At 30.3% G+C, this 23224-nt stretch overlaps 1 protein-coding gene across 1 annotated transcript in view; it reads right to left on the bottom strand.

The window, feature by feature from the left end:
- MS3_00002886 (uncharacterized protein) overlaps positions 1-23224 on the bottom strand; it is a 271766-nt gene that overhangs the window by 23664 nt on the left and 224878 nt on the right. Inside the window, exons 14-17 of the mRNA XM_051210541.1 lie at positions 20176-20481; positions 19115-19548; positions 6731-6965; positions 5508-5680 (exon numbers count right to left, since the gene is read on the bottom strand). Coding sequence (XP_051070547.1) covers positions 5508-5680; positions 6731-6965; positions 19115-19548; positions 20176-20481 — 1148 coding nt within the window. The remainder of the gene's footprint in view (positions 1-5507; positions 5681-6730; positions 6966-19114; positions 19549-20175; positions 20482-23224) is intronic.

Below are 23224 nucleotides of genomic sequence, written 5' to 3'. Positions count from 1 at the left end.
CGTTGACTTAAATATTTTCCCCTAGTCACGTGTATACTATTAGAGAAAAAAATAGATAAAATATTAATGTATGATATTGATGGTAGCATATGATTTAACGGGGGGGGGGACGAATGTGATGTGTGATACTTGTGTCGATAGATATAAGTTGGATGTAACACTAATTGAAAGTGGCAAACCTAACAACAGAAGGCTATGAGGGTTGACTTGAAGAAAAAAGAAACGGAATAAGAAAGGAATTGTGAATCGGAAGAATCATATAGGATTTGTAAGACAAATGACGGAAATTTGCAAATGAAGTATATCATGTATGATCCTCATATTTTATCACGATCTTCTATAATTTTGTACTATATACATTAGATCGTTCTCACCTGTGTTTTCGTTCATTAGTCTAATAGTATTACAGCTATTACGACTGTAATTACTACTGTTTCTCAGCTGATTAATTTACTTTTCAGATTGGGAAACAATACTTATTCTACCGACCGATATGATTGATGAGTGAATAATACCTAAACTGAATTGTAAATGAACAAGGTTTTAAATGAATTTGTTAACTAATCATAAGCCTTACCTAATTTTTAGCAGTAAAGTTAACAATTAAACTAAGTTGTCAGTAAATTAGTTCTAGTAGGAATAAGAATAGATCTGCATGCCCACATGGACATGAAAAATATGTATACCCAAGTAACTATATGTAACCATATATGTAAACATTTGTAAGTAAATAATAGAGAGTAATTGACATATGAAATTATCAGAGAATATAATATGAATGGATATGAATGTACATACAAACACAATACCAACATTCAAATAAAACGTGTTTATAAGAAAATGAAATACACAACGATTAATCTTCATAAACCCTTTTTTAAATCTGTAAAATGTTTGAAAGAAATCTTTCTATATCAGCTTATAAAACTTATATTATGGTAGATGAAATCTTTAAATTATCCTCGAAATGTCTTATAAATTATAAATAATTTAAATGTTAACTTTGTTTGCTGTCATTTTTTAATGTTGTTGCATTTGTATTCAGGTATTTTAATATTCTAATGGTTTAAAGCAAACTCTGAAGTGAGTTACAGATTTATAATCCATCAATGCAACTCGAATTCTAACAAGATTCATTTGGAATATGGTTAAAAAAAAAACAACACACTACAGTTGGATGGATTTTATAGATTGTACTCAACACATATTGATTACAACTGAGGCACTATTAAAAGTATGAAGGCAATAGAAAGCTTCTTATTCCTAATATGACAATTCTTAGAAATTTATATCCACTTTCCGTAGAGGGATTGGATCTAGGACTATCAGGCTACTCAGAGTATGCACAAATGTGTATTCAATCAGTTTGTAATACAGTGCACTGGTGAGGAGTTTCCTACAAAACTAATTACTTGCTTAGTCTTTTTCAGTTTTCAATAGTATCTCAAATGAGCTCAACCCACAGTGAGTACACTTTACAAAATACAACTCAGTAGCCGTATGTTGAATTATTTATTCGTAATAATGAACAACCACATAAGAGGAGTGTATTGTTTTAATATGGATTGTGTCCTTGTTTTGCTCATCTTATACCGTAAAGAATCTTATTTAAAATACCGCTTAATTCAAGACACATTGTAAAAGTTTTTGTATACGATTCCCATTCAAATACGTTAAAAATTAGAAAGAAATATTCAATAAATTAAACTGAGCGTTCGTTTAATTCATAATAAACAACGATTGAATACATCCGGACTATCGAGAGTAATATTTCTTCATTCATTAGCAAAGTTAAAGTGAAACGTAAATTTAATAAGAATTTGAATGGTGTTTTCTAGGTAATCAGGACAATGTCATACGGTTACATACAAAACGCACTTGTTTGTAAGATTATAATTTCAGTAATTGTAAACTGAATTTGCGTATTTTATAAACGAAAAACTTACGACAATCTGTTATTTATCATGATAACTTTCAATGTACCTTAATTTGTTCCGGCATGATTTCAAGTGATTACAATTGCTAGCTTTTTAAATTTTCTAGTAAACTACTTAATTTAACATGCTAGTAGTAAATTTTGTCATATTATTATAATAAATGGAAAAAGTAAAAGTGGACTTATCTCAAAATAGTTTTCTGTACGCTTGACACTAGAATTTTTCAAAAAAATGAGCCAATCAAGAAAGTAATGAAGTATAATATATTTCATACTTTCAATAAGAGTGAATCATTAGTTAGGGAAATAAAAGGTTTTGATGTACATTTTATGTAAACGCCATCGAACACGTAATCATTCAATGCGAAATGCTACTTTATTAAAAATTGCTGAAATATAAAGCTGATGATTTTCTTAGTGAACTCGAATATCTTTTAACACTAAGATTGATATTAAGCATTTGAAACTTTGTAAATTGTTTCATATTATGTATTGCTTGGACAGGAGCTACATGACTGACCTATCGTCTGATTACATCTTTATGGTTATCCTAAGTATCTCTTGTAGAAATAACCTAGATTGTTTGGTAACGAAGATAGATCTAATATTTCCCTTCACGGTGCAACAATGATAAACATGCATAATGATATAAGTTATATCGAAGCATGATTTTACTGACATACTTTATCGATTATCAAACAATAAAATCAATAAAATTCTTATGAATTATATGTCTTTGTGTAGTACCGTCTAGGTGAAAACATGTGATATATGCAACAAATGTTCTCAGCGCTGAAATGAGTTGTTACATGTCAAGAGATATTATGAACTCTAATTTCAATGGTAAGCATATCACTCTCTAAATAAGGTGGTTCTTCTCATATTATGAGATTATGGACATATCACAGAAAGGATTTGAACAAGATCGATCACTGTAAAGTTATCTCATTTATTCATATTAATACTTACTTATTATACCTTGAGTATTTGAGAAAATTGTTGGAATTTTGGCTAAGATATTAGCGAACATAGACACGTAAAATTCGTTATATAAAAAAATTTTGATGGAAGTATAGCAATTATCCTACAACCAATTTCGATTATGGCTCATTTTTGTTAAGCACTTTTAATGACTTACTTGACAGACAATGTTATTCGAGTAGTTACAATTCTCATATTTCTTTGTGCTGTTATGATCACTACATCACACGACAGACTCTAGCTAAAATGCTGATTGCTTAAATATAATTCGATGATTCATCCTCCTCCTGATGTATGTATGTATTCAGATTCTATGATTAGTCCTTGATTTGCCTTGCTGTGCCCTTTTGCAATTTGGTTATAAATTCGCCTGTGTAATTGCTCGTATGTACTTATTCGCCTCTCCGCTTCAAATATACTCGGTGTGCTTATAGATTTGTGGGCGAGACTATGATTTATGGACAAACCAATCAGGTATAAGATAACAAGTCTCAGGTTTTGGCGCAAAATTCACTCATTTATTCAGATAAATAGAGTTTTGGCATTATAGCTGATGTCATTTCGTGATGAGAACTCTAAATCTAGTTTCTAACCTTAATCATCGACTGTAAATCATAATACCAATTCCTCACACAGGTTTATAACCCTCATTTGATTCTGGTTATTAGGCGGACAATTTCAAGGTCAGTCTGGCGTCGCTAAAAGGCCGTCCAAAAATTATAGTCCCACCAGCTTTGTGATCTGCGCAGTCCTCTAATAAATTGTAGCTACCACTTCTCACTGCCTTCTTATTTTAAACACCGTTGGGAATTTATATGATAACGGTTATCGAGGTGATCGATTAACGAAGCAAAACCACTACCGATGAGATTGTATTGTGAAATAGATTAAGATTGTTTTATCTATTCAGAATAATAACAGTGCACAACTCAGATTTTGTTGAATGTATATTTTTCGTTTTTGTTAATGATAAATTTTCATATTCCATTTAAACAGTAGTCTGACTCATTGTTGTTCTTGTGTTCTTTTATTTTGTTGTTGACGAAATAACAAGTAAATTCGTTAGCTTACCAAAATGCTGAGTCACATAGATTCAATTCCAGTGAAAAAACATCTTTCAATTTTCAATAATTTCACAAAATATATATATATCTTATTTCTTTTTCCAAGTTTATTTTTTTCCTTATAAACACATTAACATACATATGAAATTCGTTCATTGAAGTTTAATAAAAGGAGTTAGAAATCGGTGATTATTTGGAGAGGTATTGTTATGACATTATAAGCATAGATGAATGGTGTATAGTGGTGGAAGCCAGGACATGCATTCTGTCTTATTTCAGACTCGTCAGCTGGATGTACTTGCATTCTAGAGTCACGGAATGATGTAGGTATATCTAATTGATGAGTCTCAAATAGGACGAAATGAACATCCTAGATTCCACTGCTATCCACCATGTATCTTTGCTTAAAATGCACTGTTTTTGTCTAAGTGTTCTAACATTAAGTATCTCAGTAATTTATAGTTTTTTTGTAATTGAGCACAAGCACGTTCAGATAATAATCATCATTGTTCAGTTAAAAAAAGATCTGGAACATTTAGTTTCGCTGGAATTTTTACACAGTTGAAAAATAGGTGACCCAAACATTTAAGCATACTACTATGCACATTGTACTTCCTATACATCAACGTTAGATAATTTCATCAGTGTAGTTAATGAGTTTTTCAATAGATCAGCTTTAACATTTTCTACTAGTTACTTCAGATAATACGTATTTAATGTGCATCAAATATTAAACAATGTTATCAATAAGCTCGAAATCTGAGCCTACAAACTTGTATTGATTATATACTCCTATCTAAATACTAAGAACAGTACGCTGAAAAGGCAGTGATCCTAGTTGATGGAATTCCATCAACACTATCGATCATAAAATATTGCGACTACTCATTTACTAATTTATTAAACCTTTCATAGTTCAATATTAAATAACTGCGCTAGGTTGTTTTACACTCACTGTTGAAACACCATCTCTACTGAATACTTGTTCAACAGTGAAGGCATCAGGGACTATAATCTATGTTCTACAAAGAAATTTAGGATTTTACGAAATACAGAGAAGGTTTGCATTAGTAAAATAGAAACTACTTATTTGATATTTATATGAAACTATTTAAAAGAATGGGAATTTCAGCTAAATTCATTCATTAATGAATAAATATAAATAAACATTAAGTTACTGTAAAGGGCGTGACGTTTTGCAGTACCTAAGATACCACCTTATATATATATAGATATATGGGTGGACACAGACTGAATAAAAGATACTTTCATTACAGCTGAATAATTTAGTTCTATTTTGGGACGTTTTGCTTAAGTAGCATGTAATAGATAATCCGGTTTTAAACAAATAAAAACCCTATTAATCATAGATATATTATAATCTGTGTTCACCAAATCTATTCACTGCTTTTTTCCAGTATACGAAATCTATATACCCAAAACTAAGTATCATGCTACTTTTCACCAAGTTAACAATAAACTAGACGTAAGAAAGGAAAACAATATAAAACAGTATTTTTACTTACTGTGTCTATACTTATCTTTTCTGTTGAACTATCAGCTAAGTGAACAGGAGCAACAACTAGGAAATATTGTCGTATTTTTCCATATTGTTCACTAACACGACTTAATTGAAGTAAAACTTGTAATCGACTTGGTGATACAGCAACTGGTATTGGTGTTGGTACAAATGGTGGACCTGTAAATCAAAAACAATTATCAGATAATTTACGACAGGGTATATGAAAAATAAAAGGTCTTGTGTGAACTCAGCTTCATATTCATTGAAAGAAAATGAAAAATAACATGTGATCATTATAATATAAAATTAAAAAAGTATGTTGTAATCTTCAGCAGTTCCCTTCAAAACAGGTTTGAATTTCTACTGAGAAACAATGGGTGGAGTTCACTTATATCAGTAATGTGGTACATGCATGCAGGTGAGATGGATTGATTGCGAATTATAACTCAATAGAAGTTAGAAATGTGAACCAGAGGTTTATAATTCACTAGTCTAGAAGAAATCGGAAACTTTTAGATCTTAAATCGAATCCGTGTAGAGGTCATAGATGTGTTCGCTTAGAACCCTTATACAAAGAAGTAAAATTATCAAGCGGTCCTTGTATTTTAGTGTTTCTTCTGTTAGTATTAGTCTGCGAGGAACATCGTCTTAGAAAATCTTAATGTTTAGACTTGAAGGGAAGTTTGGTCAATTTACATACTTGTGAAGTTTATGTTGTCCATTTTGTTTCAGCTTTTCATCAACCTTTTCTTTAGTCTCTACATCATCGTGAATCCCTTGACTTTGCTGAATTTCCTGATAGGAAACTGATGTGTGGGCAAGAATGATCATAATTTGTTGTCTGCTTAGTCAGACATGTAGATAGTCTGACAGCTGTCAGATGAGTTATATATTCCCTTACCTTATTATTATTATTACTCACTTATTATTGGTCGTTCATTGTTGTTGAATTGTGTCGGTTTTTGGTGTGGAAATATATTTACGTTGTGGTCAAGTTAATCACGTGTTCTTGATCTGAGTTGTGTTGACGTCCTGTAGAATAGACACTGGGAGGGAATCTAGTGTAGATATTCGTCTAAGATAAGTTAACGTCCCATACGTGTAAAAGTGGAAACCCAACCGTTATAGCATAAGGCGAAGTAAAAAACTGCCTATACAAGTTATAGTCAATCGAAAATTTCACTTGTTCACGGATATTTTCATTTGCTTTCAAAAATTTAAACTTACGTTGCATTTGAGTAAAGCAACTTGTTGTTTCCCAGTTGCTTTGCATATTCAATGTCAAATCATAATATGCACTTAACTGTACGTCATAAACACTATTCGGCTCCAGATCACTAACTGTATACGTATAACCAGAATGTAATGCAGCATATGTTACACTGACACTACGAGCTGGAAATTCCAAACGTTTAATTACACCAGCATCATCAGCGAATTTCTTGGAGCCACCAATACGCAACTGTAAATTTTCGTAATGAAAATATACACAAATAGTATTAAATGTTCATTTGCATTCACTATATAAAACTTTTGTGAACTTTAAATTTTATGGTGGTTCTCAATGTGACAATGTTTGCAAGGGAAGTAATTGTTTATCCGATTGAAACACTATTAAATCACCATGTTATTTAGAGATATCTTAAATACTGTTACGTATTTGTCAGCACGCCCTATAATGAATCTTAGGTTGAATCGATGGGCGTGATATATTTCAAATTTGCATCGTCTAGCGTTATAGATAGAGCTGAATGCTAACATGAACAAAACTCGGGTTCACGTGATCTATAAAATTCGATGAGCACTGAGGACTTAGAAAAACATGACGTTACTTATTACTTAGTAGTCGTTTACTCTCAACTTATTGCAATAAGTCATATGCTATCTTCAATACAAGATTTATCTTTGTTTTTTCTTAAATAAGTGGCGAATGATGTATATATATATATATAGAGAGAGAGAGAGAGATTTACAGGAATTGTACTCAACTTGATACTTTGTGTTCTTGTATCCCATATAGGTTGGAAGGTACGCATTACTGAAGAGTATCAACCTGATATGAAACAGATTTCTTATATAATCATGTATTCAATATAATGTGTTTTCATGTATATTTATCACTACGTTAACTGTGAACACGACAGTTTCAATTATCGATGAAAATACAGTAAGATTTCAATTAACTTAACTGAAATACATCTTGATGGAAGTATGGAGAAATTAAGGATACTATGAATGATGCATTTCAGTTATTGTGTCATTCAATTCAAGCAAAAACTTGATATTTATTTCAAACTAATCATCTCTTTATTATAACAATGAAGAAATACGTGTTATTACTAATCTTAAATATATTCGAGTAATACAATACAAGAAACATCCAGTTAATTTTATTGTCAGGAAAAATTAGTGATAGAACTTATCAAATCAACATCAAAAAAAAGGAACACTTCCCACCCTCCCTCTTGTTCTTAATCAAAAATTGATTTATTAAACCAGAATCTAATTTTGAATTTTTATTCAAATGAACGAACAGTATCATTTTGTAGTGAATAAAAAATTAATAGTCTGGTATCTAATTAATGATCAAAATGCGTTTGTTCGCTTGTTTGTTTGTTCCTTATTCAATTAAACAAATGAAGTCCTAACTCTATCGTCCTGAAAAGAGTTAAATAAAAGCATATGTCTATTGTAAATGTTGAATAATTTAGAAATGAACAGAGTTAGGTTGCAAACAGTATGAGGAGGAGAAGGAAAAAAACGTGCATATATCTATATTTGCATGCTTCATTGAACATCTAGTAAGATTTGTTTATATTCAAAGGTTTATTGATCATTTAAAAGAAAATTTGATCAGTTAAAGTATAGATAAAAACCAGTAAGTACTGTATAAATGCTTCATTATAGAAAGTGATACATGTAATGTCATACAAGAAAGGACTTAAAACATCGATATCATTCAGTTGGAACAAGTGGTCCACTTAATATAGTGTGAACATTATCTGATACAATTGAGAAGTTAGTGTTACACATTAGTCATTATTTTCTACTAGAACTTAGTGAAATTCATCCTTGGAACTAATCAGAATAAAGTTGTGGCAATTTCTCATCAAACAGCAGATAATAAAAGGGACTACAAGTTTTATAATATTCCCACAAAACAACCTTTATTATTTTAATGAAGTCTCATTGAAAATACTAGATCTACGTTTCAACATCATGTGTTGTAATTAAATTAAATAATCAATTTTTATGTAATGATAATGAATTGTTTTTTACAAAGAGATATTATGGAGTGGCAAAGTAAGGTAGACATATTGGTCTGATTCATCAATGAAGTCCATAAAATATGATTCCACTTGCAACAGGAAGATGATGCTTATCTTTACAGTGGTGATCTCTCACGTTTCGCTTTGGACGATTCTGGATAGGTCTGGTTACATTAATACTAGAGTTCTGTCATTTTGTTTTTAACTGGACACACATGTTGATTATTGTCTGTTAATTATTACTCATTTATTTATTGCTTATCAGATTTCCATAAGATATGACCATATTTCTAGATTGTCAGCTTTGTTTAGGGCAGATATTCATCATCATTTTCAAAACTTAAAGTGTAGGGCAGTGGTAAAATTAACAGATTGCTATTTGTAACGCTGCACGATCAACTCTATATAAGACAGTTAGATAGTATTCTTTATTTTGAACAAACATTGTCGTTCAAAATTGATTTCTTAAACTTAGGATTATTAAATGAGTTAGGTTATATTTATTTTCAAATTGTATAAATTTCCTCATTTTCTGATATTAGAACTGTATACTATAGTATACCACATTAACTCACCTATACCAGAAGCCCTCTTAGAACTCGATCAGCACCAAAGGTTAGATAAGCTGACGTTTAACTTACCTCTTCGTATACTTTGTTATAAATAGTACGATCGACTACTTTTTGTTACTTCCAAATAAGTGATTATTGGTGTTAATATTATCATTATCAAGTTTGCGTTCCCTGTGTTATGAATAAGGTTATACATGAATAGCGTTAGTAATTTTGCATAAGTTTTAGATTTCATATCTTCATGAATAAACTGAATAATAATGTTTTAAACTAAGTCATATGTTCATCGACTTTCTCTCTGAATTTCCTATGCAAATATAATTCCTTTGTCAAGTTTCTACTTTGAAAAAAAACTGTATCTCAATTGGAAAACTTGAGTAGTCGAAAATATTTATTGCCAAAATGTTAAGATTGATTTCATAAAAGACGAAAATAATTGAAGTAAGTATATTAAAAATCAATAACGAAGTGATAGCCAGCAAACGAAAACTACTGGGTTTGACTAGAATTAAGGACTAAATAAACATGACAGTCACAAGTCAACGATTAAAAAACTTGTAAATATCTCAGTCCTACATGTGGTCAATTGTAGTCCATATGACTCAGTAGTAACATATCAGACTTTGAAGTTAGATGACACAGGTTCAAAACCTTCATCAATTACTGTCTCTCTCAAGATTGTAAGAATTTTTTACTGATTATCTCCATTCGCCTTACACCAAAACATAATGCACGAGATTTCTAGTCACTTACTATTACTCACATTACAACATGATAGACAGGATTCGTTATAAATGTAAAAGACTAGATGAGCATACCATTGAATATTATCAATTTAACAACAAATATAAATTTGTAAATTTATTCAAGAGCTATAATACGTAATATCAGATAACGAATAATCAAAAACTTAAGTGAACATAATCTGATATTCAGTGATCTATCATTGTTGTTGATTCTTCCATTTATTAGGTAAACAGTTTAAGTACATTCACAAAAATGAACCATATTCCTATAAATTTACATTACTCTATTTTGTCTTCTAACTTTACATATAAGTTTCATTGTTATCGAATATCAGGTTAAATAAAATTTCTATATACAATATACAAACCAGAAAGTGGAGCTTTTAACATTGAAGCTTATTTAGTTTCTCCTTTTATTTTATTTTATTCCTTAACACATTCGTTTGTTTCTATGTAAACAATTACATTTGTGCGTGTTATTTGAAATGATAAATGATAAAGTTTATAATTTTTCACTTTTCTTTCAATTCTTTTTTTCGACTAAACCTTATCAAAGTAAGAATAGTTGAAATTAGTAGTATAGTACAGTAGTATAGTAATATACAAATAAAAATTCAATATACATAAATTATGACCATAAACTAGGAATGTTTAAATATGAATAAGGTGTTATTGACTATAGTGTAATTTGTTAAGGACTTTTCAGGGGCACTTCTCATATCAAAACATCAAATACTGAAGGAAAATTTTTGAAAGAAAAAACAAATAAATTCCGACAACATAAATCATTGACAATTTGATTTGGTTTCTTGGCTTGAAGAAATATTCGCAAGTATATACACTATTGGTGATTTACAGTTCTAGATTTAGAATGAGTATATATACATATATGTATATACACTTACATATAAGTCTAATTTATGGGTTATATTCGTGATAAATTCCTAGCTAGTTGTACATACATTTTATCTATGTCATTTCCCTATTTTCTTTAATCATCTTTTTTTCTCCTAAAGATTTTGATAAATAGCATAAAGCTCATCTATGCAGCAAGATAATTTCTAATAAAAATTCCGAATTATCATTGAAAAGGATACTACTACTGTTCAGTGGATGTTTCCCTTTTATTATGAAAAAAAATAGTAGTAAAGTTATAAACTGAGTAGTTGATTGTTAAAATATAAATGAATAGATAAGGCTTATAATATTTAATGTTTCAATGGTAAATGGATTATAACTAACTTAACCTCTATGGATGAATTAAATCTTCACTCAAGCTAATAAATGACTTGTAAAATTAATACTAAAAGTCATGGTGAATTGTAATAATAATACAAAAATATTGTGGTTTATACTACTTCTTTCGATAAATATAAGTAGTATGTAACACCAGTTAAAAGTGGAAAATCTTGCAGCAGAAGTTTGAAAAAATCTAATAAAAGAGAATAGGAACAAAGGGTAATAGGAATGAAAGAACAATAAACTCTGAGACAATTAATGGACATTTTACAAATGAAGGATTGAACGTATGGTTTTTACATTTTAGCAAAAAACTATAATTTTGTGCTAAAATACATTTGGTCGTCCTCACCTGTGCTTTCATTCATTACAATATGAGTATTATTTGTGGAGAATGTATTTTGTATAAATGACATCCAGTTCTTGTCTATTATTCGGTTCAATAAAACAAGTTCAGGATAGTATGATTTATAGTGCTACATTTAAGACATTTCATATCATCAAATCAATGTTTACATTTTGAGTAACTTAAATTAGAGAAAAGGTTAGTGAATATAACAACAAACATTATATGGTAGTATAAACATATATAAGTTAATGAACACTGACAATATCTTGATTTTCTTAGTTCGTATAAGAATCTTTTCTTTAATTAAACGACCTCTAGGCGATTCAAATTGTTATGTTGTTTTGAAAAATTACAGCCAATCGTTCAAAATAACAATCCGTCACCTTTGAAAGATTTACTCTGAGAAAAATAAACAACACGTATTTTTCAAATTAGAAAATTGTCCTCAAAATCTTAAAACAAAAAGATAACTATTTCATGATTCTTAAATAAGGAACGTTGTTTAGAATGCCTGTTAAAATTAATCACTTTTAAAGTGGAAAACAATATTGCGTATAGAATACTCGGTGAAACTATAATATATGGATGACATTCGAGTGACGTTAAAGTGACCTTTAGAGTGTCCGCCTAGTAACTAGGATCAAATAACGGTTATAAACCAGTGTGAGGAATTAGAATTGTGATTTAAAGTTGTTGGTTAAGGCAAGGCATTAGATTTAGGGTTTTCACCACGAACTGACACTATCTATAATGCCAAAACTCTATTTAACCAAATGGATGAGTGAATTTCGAACCAAAACCCGAGACTTGCTATCTTATATCTGATTGGTTCATCCATAAATCATAGTCTCGCCAAACACTTCTTGAGTAGAACTAAATGTGACAATAAATGATTTATCAGAAACCAACTTTATTACATTAATATTGTTATTTCTTAGTTTCAGTTGCTGAATTATAGATGGATTGAATCTATTGAGTTTAATAGCTGAAGAATATTATTTTTCCTGATAGTTTCATTTAAGCGTGGTATACAATTGATAACTAAAAAGAACATTATATACAATAGTAAACTCTCCTCTTTCAGTTGTTAATGATGATGTTTAAATAAGAACACTTAGTTTCCGAGTGTTAATTGGCAGCGTAAATTGTTTTAATCAGATTAATGAAAATATAAGTTGTTAGGAAATTTCGCTCAATACTATAACTTAATTGAGGCCAGATAAGTAAACCATTAAATGTCAGCTCAATATTCTAGAAGTTAACTGTTCGGCTCTAGGTTGAAGCTCGTGAGTTTATTTCTTCATAGGTTCACAGACGATTGTCTAACTAAAGTTAATCCTCATTGTATACTATACAAATATACAACAATGAATTCGTGTCTCTTTATTTAAACAAACAAACAAACAATCACAAAGATGCTTTCAGAACGAATTCTTAAATTAGTAGCGAATAGGATAGTTTCATAGTAATTACTAAAATTAAGATTTTTAATTTAATTGTAGAAACTAATTATTTAAATTAATTTCTTATTACAATTAAGTTAAATAAAACATTTCATACCATTAAAGATCCCTTAATTAATTTACTTAGAACAAGAACAACACAGTTTGATGAATATAATGAGTTCTCTCTATTTCATAGTTTCTTATTTGTAGCATACAACTTAATATTATAATCATTAATATGAATATAGATATTAGCATACGTTTAGCATATATTAGGTTGTGAAGTTGAAATAATTGGTGGAAACGTCATCAATATCATTACAATTAGAAGAAGAAGAATTAGAACAGGTTTACAAAGTGTATGAATAAACATAGTTAGGGTGCGTATTCATATGTGTATTAATAATGCAGAGTAAAACAGCTAGGGGTCTATTCAAAACGCACTTCAATAGAGATGGGATATTATACACAAACAACAAAACTAATGAGGAATTTAGTATTCTGGAAAAGTATCTCATAAAAAATGGATACCCGAAGAAATTATTACGAAATATGGAAGAGAGCATCTCAAGGATGATTAACAGTTAGCTACTGGAAAGAAAGCTGCCGTCATCCACCCTCGGTTAAAGGAAGATGATATTTCAGGAAGGACTGATATAAGAGTCAAGGAGGCACTAAAAAGTGCTCTCCTGCTTCTCAGTTATTTTCACTATACAACACCAAGTGTTCGTTATACTATACAATGGTAGATCAATACCCTTGTGACGTCACCTCTTATTGCATCTATAAATTTATATGTAATTGCGGTGGCAAGTATACAGGATGGACAGAGAAAAAAACCTCTACAATCTTTTGTAAACACATTCCTAGGGACCTAAGGCTAAACTAAAGTTTCTACAAGTGAAGCCGCCAGACACTTTTGGGATAGTGGAGATGAGGTAAATGTAAGTAATGCATTTAAAACAATTAATGGCTAAAAAGCAGTCTCACTTTGGCAGAGGCACGCTCTATCAAACCTTTCCGACCTGACCTTTGTATACGGAAGGAAAATGTAATTAGCCTTTTTTTCACCATAGTGATTAGGGATTTATCTAATAACCTTTATTAACTTTAAATTTTTTTCCCAACCTTGTACTCAATCATTTATCTTTGTTTTTATTTCGTCCTCTGATATTCATCTCTCATTGGTGTTCACATATTTGTTTATTTTAACATACTGAGAAATTACCTAATCACTCATTAATTTCAATTCTTTTAAATAGACTCTTTTATCTTGACTATGATTACTGGTAACTATAACAGCTGCTTTATTCTGCATTATTACTTTCTGGAATATATAAATATACATTCTAACTGTGTTTATTCATACACTTTGTACTATTGTCTTATTATTATTACTTTGGTTACGTTTTTCCAACATTTATCTAAACTTTGCAAACTGATGTATGCTAAATATTTGTTAATAATTATACTTATTTAATGGTTGAATTCATGAGTCGATTTAAGCCAAACCACCTTAGAAAAATTGGAAGCTTTAGACAGTTACTCACTGAAAACAATGGTGGACAGTGGCACAATTTCATGGATTGTTGAAAGTTAAACATTACCACTGTGTGGATGCTGGCTCAGTGTTCTAGATGTTAAGCGTTCACGCGCGATACCAAAGATCCTGCGTTCGAATCCCACGTATGAGATCGTGGATGTACACAGTTGAGGAGTCCCATACTAGGATGAAACACCCGTCCTATACTTCCAGGTGTCTCAAGGTAGTCTAGCTTATATCGATTCATGAATTCAACCATTAAACTACTATAATTTCCACAAACTCTCATTCTGACAACTGATGAGAAACTGTGATATAGAATGAATTGATTTTATCCTACAAAACTTGTTATTCTTGCTCTGTTTAATTGGAACATTAGAAAGTTATTTGACAAGTAAACAATGCTTCCTACATGAAAAATGTGAAAATAATTAAAAGAAATACGAAAACTTTACTCACGTAATGAAAGTTTTAAATCCTGATTAAGTTAAAATAGTTTGTCATTGTGTTGTTGCCTATTTGTTTAGTGATCTAAAGAACTTCAATTATAATTTTTAATTAATTTACTTTACTTATTATCAGATCTAGTAAAGCAGAATTGATATTCTTGTTAATGAATAAAATTACCTTTTTTCTAGTAAGTATATTAATTAAACACACTTAATTTTAGTAGTTGAAATCATGAGTCCATTGAAGCTAGACCACCATGGAAAACCTGGGGGCACTGGACGGCCTTTTCGTCTTAGTGTGAGACTCCTCAGCAATGTGCATCCACGATCCACCCCTGCGAGATTTGAACCCAGGACCTATGAGTCTCGTGCGCGAGCGCTTAACCTTTAGATCACTGAGTCGGCATCCAACGGTGTTAATGTCTAGCTTCAACCAATCCACGAAGTTGTGCCACCGTCCACCATTGTTTTCAGTGAGCTGGTATCTCACAACAGACCTGATTGAACTCCAATGGTCACTTAATTTTGTGAAAACTGTGAATAGTAAAATGGTACATCTGCTGTAATTTTTGAATATCTTATGAATTATCGATTATTTGACTCGTAATTACATCACATCGCTGAGCTATACAAGATGGAATCGTGAAAAGATTATACGTTTTATTAATAATTTCCACTACTTATCAACAAAACTTATTGAAAATGACATTTAGACATTTATACGCTGGTTCATCGTTAGTGACAAACATGATGATGTCTGTGATGTTGTGTGATACAAGCACAGATATTTCATAAAGAACTACCTTCTTTGAGATTTCAGAAAACTCTTACAAATGATTACTATTAAGATGGCTTATAATTGTTTAACAAGCTCAATCTGTTTTTTTAGACTTATTCTACCGATAAAAATTCCAAAAAAACAGTTGTAATATCCGTTCAATTTGGAAGCTATATTGAAATACACAATATATACCTCACACCTTATAATCTCAACACGGCGTCTTTTTTAATCTGTCATGTATTAGTAAAACTATATGATTAAATATTCATTTCATTAACTGTTATATTTTGATGGTTGAGATCATGAGTCAATTGAAATCAGATAACCATGGAAAACCTGGAAAAACTGGACGGCCATTTCGTCCTATTGTGGGACTCCATGATTTTCCATGATGGTTTTCCATGATGGTCTAACTTTAATTGACTCATGATCTCAACCATTGAAATAACTATAATATCCACAAAACTCTTCTGTTATACTTTGATTAACTTTGATTAAGACTTGTTCTTTTCATTCTACTTAAATTACATTGAAAATCAAGTCAACCTAATTGATCACCTAGTTTATAAGTAGGTTATTAAAAAAATATATGTATTTATTTTAAAAATAATGCTCCCCATTTGCCATAAAAAGGTCTTAGTAACTATTATGAAGATAGAAAATAATATTATTATTTTGAAAATATAGTAAAACTTGATAAGCTGTTGTTCATTTCTATGATTGACTAATTTTAATACACTACTATGTGGGTTATATTTTTATTTCGAAATATGTTTAAGAGTAAGAACTAGAATGATTGTTCCATCCTATCCAATAATTGTACTATCATCCAGGTGTTATTATCAAGACTGAGGTTTAAGCCTAATACCTAACAATTTCAACACTGACCCTTGATCGACTTTAGTTACTAAGTCTAGATAACCATTTCATAAAATCAAGGCACTTGTTCAATGTGTTCATATTACAAAATTTTAATTATAAAATGCCAATAACACAAATCTTATATAAATGACAAAAGCATGTCTGAAATAAATGTATTCTATCTCATGTATAAATAACAATTTCATAAATACGCCAATATTTTTTTTCTCCAAATTCATTTTATAAACATCTTAATGTGTAAAATGTATAATTATAAATGTAAGCAAAAAATCTTGGTAACTAAAATTAAATTGCCTTTTTATTTCCATAAGCAACAACATAAAAATAGTTAATTGAATTCCATTTAGTATTTAATAATTTAACCAAACTAAATATTATTGTTAAGAATAAATTATAATTTTATCAATACAACCAACTGATATAAATTAACTTTTAACCTTTTTTTTTGTTGTTGTTGTCATGGTTAGTTTTGGTATCTATGCGACTAATTAGAAGGATTAGTTTAGTAGTCTTTAACATATACATATTAATTTAAATCTGTTTTGAAAGAAAGTTTATGGAGATAGAATAGAAGAATTAGTTATTTATCAAAATGAATAATAATTTGAATAAACTATATGGAATAAAAATGAATCGATTTGAAAACAAAAAAAAAAAAAGAAAAAGAAAATGGTTCCAACTTATGATGTTCTCCTATCAAGTTTATTTTGTGAGTAAATGGGTTATAATTTGGAGATCTCATTTTAAAATATGGAATTTTAGTTCACATTAAACTTGTAAAGATCACAAAATCGATAATTAGTGTTATATCTACATATATAATGCCAACACAGAGAATAGATGAAATCTTGATGTGTGGCAACAGTTATATTTTTACCCATTTCATTATAAACTTTTACTGTAAATAAAAAAACCTGACTTTATTTAATACGAAATTATATATAAGCAGAGATGGATGGTGGCTAGCAGTGGAATCCAGGATATAAGTTATGTCATATTCGAGACTCATCAGTTAGGTGTACCAATACAAAATGAATTAGAGTTATATATAGTCTATTGGTGGTGTTTTTATCATAAACTAATATCCACTGAAGAGCCATTGACAGTCTAGTAAAAATCAGCTGTCCAAACCTCTAGAATCATTAAATGTTTCTCTAGTTATTATCACTTAAAGAAGAAAGTATATTATTAATAATGAGTAATCACTTAGCGGTAATAATGTCATGTTCGTTTATTGTTCCAGTGTTAATAGAATATTGTTTCTAAAATCAATCAAATTTCTTTGTAATTTGGATAAACTTTATACAAAATACAAATTTTCATAACCTAAATCTTGATATGATTTACTTTTTCTTTCATCCATAAATTAGCGATATTACAAAAAATACAATTGAAACAATATAACTATTTTAATTGTTGAATTCATGGGTCAATTGAAGCTAGATCACCATCGAAAACCTAGAAACACTGCACGGCCGTTTCGTCTTGTTGTGAGAATCCTCAACAGTGTGCATCCACGATCCCGCCTCGCGAGATTTGAACCCAGTTCTTCCAGGTTTTTCATGGTGGTCTAGCTTCAATTGACTCATGATTTCAACAATTACATTACTGTATTATCCACAAAACCCCTCTCTGATTATAATTTAACTATTGATGACAATAAGAACAATATTGGACATTGACTGAAAACATACTGTAGTGAACGAGAACACAGGTGGGGACAACCGATGTATCTTGGTAATATGTGAGAAACATATATCAAAGGCTTTATTTTAAAATTCCTATCATTTGTAGTTCATGTTATGTATGATTCTCCCTATTCGAAATTCTTTTCAAATTTCCTTCTCCATTCTCTTCAACTTGATCTTAACCTTCTGATGCCAGGGTTTCCACTTCCTATTGGTGTTATATACTACTTATGTTTTTCGACATAAGTAGCCTACACCACAATATTAGTGTAAAATCTGTTAAACTGGATTTATGAATTTATACCAATAAACAACTGGACATACATCTTTTATTAAACTTGTTTAATTTAGTTACTTTATTTTACTTTTAGACGAAATTGTTTTTTTTTCCATTTTGAAAAATCTTCTTAGTTCATGCGCCATTTGTAGTAGAATCCAATAGATATGTTCTGTTCTGTTTAAAATTTATTATTTGGATGCACCTGGATCCCAACGTTGACGTTCACACTGGGACTCAAACCAAGAGCTAATAGCTTTAAACATCACATTATTAACTAACCTACTGTGTTTGGGAAGTCAATAATTTAAATTATAGGTTGTTCGAAATTTAGAGCTTATTAGGCTAAAGAGTTAATACTATTCACTCACTTTAAAGCCTTCTAGTTTTTCTGTTCGTTTAGGTTGTTGCCAAGTAACCTTCACACTAGTATCATCTCCAGAACAAAATAAACCACGTACTGAGAAATCACTTTCACCATTACTGCTGGCTAGTCGACTAATTACCGGTTGACTGCAGTCACCATAACGACCATCTGGTCCACGTGATTTAATACAAATTACGTAACTCGTTTTACTTTCTAAATGACTTATAATGGCCATATTAACTGGGCCAACATCAAATGACGTCCATTGACCCGATTCATAGGGATTATTATTAGCGGAATAGAGTAGACGAAAACCTTGTATTGAGATTTGTTTACTGCCTACACCACTTTGATCTTCACGTGTTGGTATACGCCAGGTTACTTTGATTTGATGTTGGTTAATTCTTGAGGCTTGAATATCTAATGGTGGAGGTGGTACTAAAAATGATTTTTTTTATTTAGAGGAAAAAAAGAATAAGAAGGAATGTCATTTCTGAGCACTTCATTTGTGATACGTGTTAATAGAACATCAAGATTGAGGAAATTATTCCATTTTTAAAATACTTCAAAACACGGAACGAAATTGACTAGACATTCACTGAAAACCAAGTATGGAATCTTATACCTATTTGTAGCTACTCATCGATCATGAGTTGAACAAACGATCTTTAAGTCTTACGTTAAGATTATTGATTTTAGGTCACTGAGTTAGGATCTAGTAGTTCGTAGTTTTATAATCTCTCAATAGCATCTGAATCTCATTTCATTATTCATAAGAAATAATTCAACGTACTATTTCAATCGTACATTTCTTTTCATAACTATTCACGAAAGACTTATTTTTTTTCGTTTTATTTTATACATTATCTCGGTATATCTAGTTAAGATATTGATAACAATCAGATTGTATTATTGTAGAGATAAGTGATTAACCAATCAAATGTCTCATAATAGAATAGATTATCAGTTGTTATGTGAAGTTCATATTTATTTTCACTAATCAATATTTTTGTTTAAAACAAATCCTAATAATTTATACATAAATAATGACGTATTATTGCTTACACTCAATACTTGTACGTATATTACTTGCACCAGACCAAGGTCCAGGTCCAGCTGAAGTAAATGCTCTAACCATAAATGTATAAAATGTTTTCTCTTTTAATCCTCTTGCTGTATATTGTCTTTGTCCTGGTACTGTCACTTTGATTATAGTCTCAGTTTGTGTTTCAGCACCAACTTCGAAAATTCTAACTTCATAACCAGTAAGTTTCCCATTACGATATTGTACTGGAGGTGGAGCCCAGCTAACTTCAACGGAACTTGATGATAAACCACTTAAGCGAACATGTAATGGACTGCTAGAAGGAGCTAGAAGAAAGTAACAAATTAAGTCGAATATTTTTATTAATTGTTTTAACAAAATCTAAAACACAAGTGAAATGTGAATGTAGAAGGTCAACTACCTTTTTTAAACATATTAGTTTTAGCGAATAAGTACAAACTTATCTTTAAAAGAAGGGTCTTTTGGAACGATGTGTCCACAGTTAATTAAATGCTCCTGTATCGAACTAGTAATTGTTTTACATTCTCCTTTTAAGAGCAAGGCAGGAGAGTGTTCCGAGTTGAGTTTGGATAGTGATCGCTTTGTGCGGCCTATGTAACGTGTCCCACATGAACAAATAAATTTATATATACACATTGGTGTGGCCGAAAGAGGAAGTTTTCCCTTAACACATCTCAGAATGGGAGGTCGGCTAGAGAAAACAATTTGGAGCTTAGCTGCGTAGAACGTTTTATTCAACGATTTTGTAATCCGTTTATTTCATCTTCCACAGACCCTCATCAGAAATGGTTATCCACTTAGATTCGTCGATAGCAACTTGACATCCAGACTTCATGAAAAAGCGTCAACAGTACAGAAGAAAACTCTGTTTATGAATATGGAATTTAAAGGAGACGCGGCTGCTGAAATTCTAAATAAATGGATTTCAAAATCGTTGAATAAAACATTCTACGCAGCTAAGCTCCAAATTGTTTTCTCTAGCCGACCTCCCATTCTGAGATGTGTTAAGGGAAAACTTCCTCTTTCGGCCACACCAATGTGTATATATAAATTTATTTGTTCATGTGGGACACGTTACATAGGCCGCACAAAGCGATCACTATCCAAACTCAACTCGGAATACTATCCGACCTGGTTCTTAAAAGGAGAACGTAAAACAAGCTTATATCTTTATCATTTATATTATTTTTCTTTCCACTTTATTTGATGTAAGTTGTCTGATGAGTTGTTTGCTGTCACATGAATATATATAAATTTACGATCTAGTATGTATGTAAGTAATGAGTAGCGCCAAAAGAAGAATAGGAAATAGATAGGATGATATAGTAAACAGATATCATATCAATATTCTATAACCATTATAATTTGCTTGTTAATATAAGTGCTCTCATATATATATATGTACGCATTTATCCGTATTGAAGTGTGTAAAAACAGCATCCAGTTAACATTATCATAAAATCTACTTTAACCTAAGAACAAACATCAAAACCAAAATCTGTGATTTGATCTATGCTGGTGATGTGATAGATAAAACAATTTTTTTTTAGAAAAAAAATAATAAGAACCCTACTAGATAAAATACTACCAAGTGATATTAGCCGACTTGTAAATTGTGAAATACACAAGGGTATACTAAGACTAAACTAAAACTAAACTGGCTATCATGTGACATTTGAGATAATACTGATATGGTGAATTATTGTTTCTTTCTTTCTGTTCATACTGATGAAAAAGATTTTATTCTATAGCCTACTATTAAATGTAATCATGATAATTTATATTCTTTGATTAGTCTTATAGTTTTTCAATGGATTTCAAATTACTTATTCCGACCTTAGCGACCCAACATCATACAACGTATTTGCATTATTGAACACTAAATCAAAATGAGACAACTCATATTGTTTCATATTGAAAACCCCAAGTTTATAATCAATATTACTGAAACTACTTCTCACATTCATTACGATTTATCATCAATTCTAGTATATCTAAAACATTTACGAAGTTCTACCATTATTGTAAAAAATATATATATCCATGATATACTACTGAATAATACTAATATAAGTTCATACAAAATCCAATCCTAGTTATTTAATCACTATAATTTGGAATAATTCATGGGAAATATGAGGATAGGAATTTAATTATCTCTCTGAACTGATGATATCATTAACCATTGTATTGTAGTTTAAAGGTTGGAATATTTTTTTTTCTAGAATTTTTCACAATTATTAATTTATAGATGTTGCTTTCATTCTAATTACAATTGGAATAAATTGAATTATGTTTAAAAGAATAACAAAATTAAAAATAAGAAGAACATCATGTGGTTGCCTGTAGTTTCAAGTTTTCCTTTCATTTGTCCAGAACAAGTTTCTATGTATAAAATATGAAATAACTTCAGATTTTTGATAGAAAATTGTTGTGCTTAATTAAATTACCATAAAAGAAAACATTTTTTTCCAGTTTGTGTGTTTTGTAATGTTGTAGTGCTGTTTGAGCTAGATGATTTGATTGTTTTGAATACTATGCTTCTAAGAGTCAGTCTTTCTGAGATTTTCTTTTATACATTGGTTTCAATTCATTATATGGTGGTTTATTTGCATAGATATAAGTGATAACATTTCATATAATCTCTTTGACGATATGCGTTCATGTATACATCGATGAAAGTCTCATTGACATTCTAGATCGAGGAAACTTTAAGAGCTCAAGAGAATGTCTAGGAGTACAGAACTTAGATTAAAATTGTGAATCAACAACCATACTGATATAGATTCAGTCTATTAACTCATACGGAAGTGGTCAATCAGCCACACGGTAAGAGGCAAACTGAAGAACACAGTTGATATCAATACAAGAACATATTAAGTCAAAACGTAGATGTAGACAACGAGCTACGATTAAGATCATTAGTAAGAAGTGATCTAGGTTTTGTGGAATAACTTGAATAGATCATATCCGACTGATATAGTGGAAAATAATGTTATGCACAACAACAGTGAAAGGCCTTCAATCAAGCTCAGAAAATATGGCATC

This window comes from Schistosoma haematobium, chromosome ZW (assembly GCF_000699445.3).
Source record: "Schistosoma haematobium chromosome ZW, whole genome shotgun sequence".
In the NCBI taxonomy this organism is placed as follows: Eukaryota; Metazoa; Platyhelminthes; class Trematoda; order Strigeidida; family Schistosomatidae; genus Schistosoma; species Schistosoma haematobium.
This window is presented reverse-complemented; position numbering and strand designations above follow the sequence as displayed.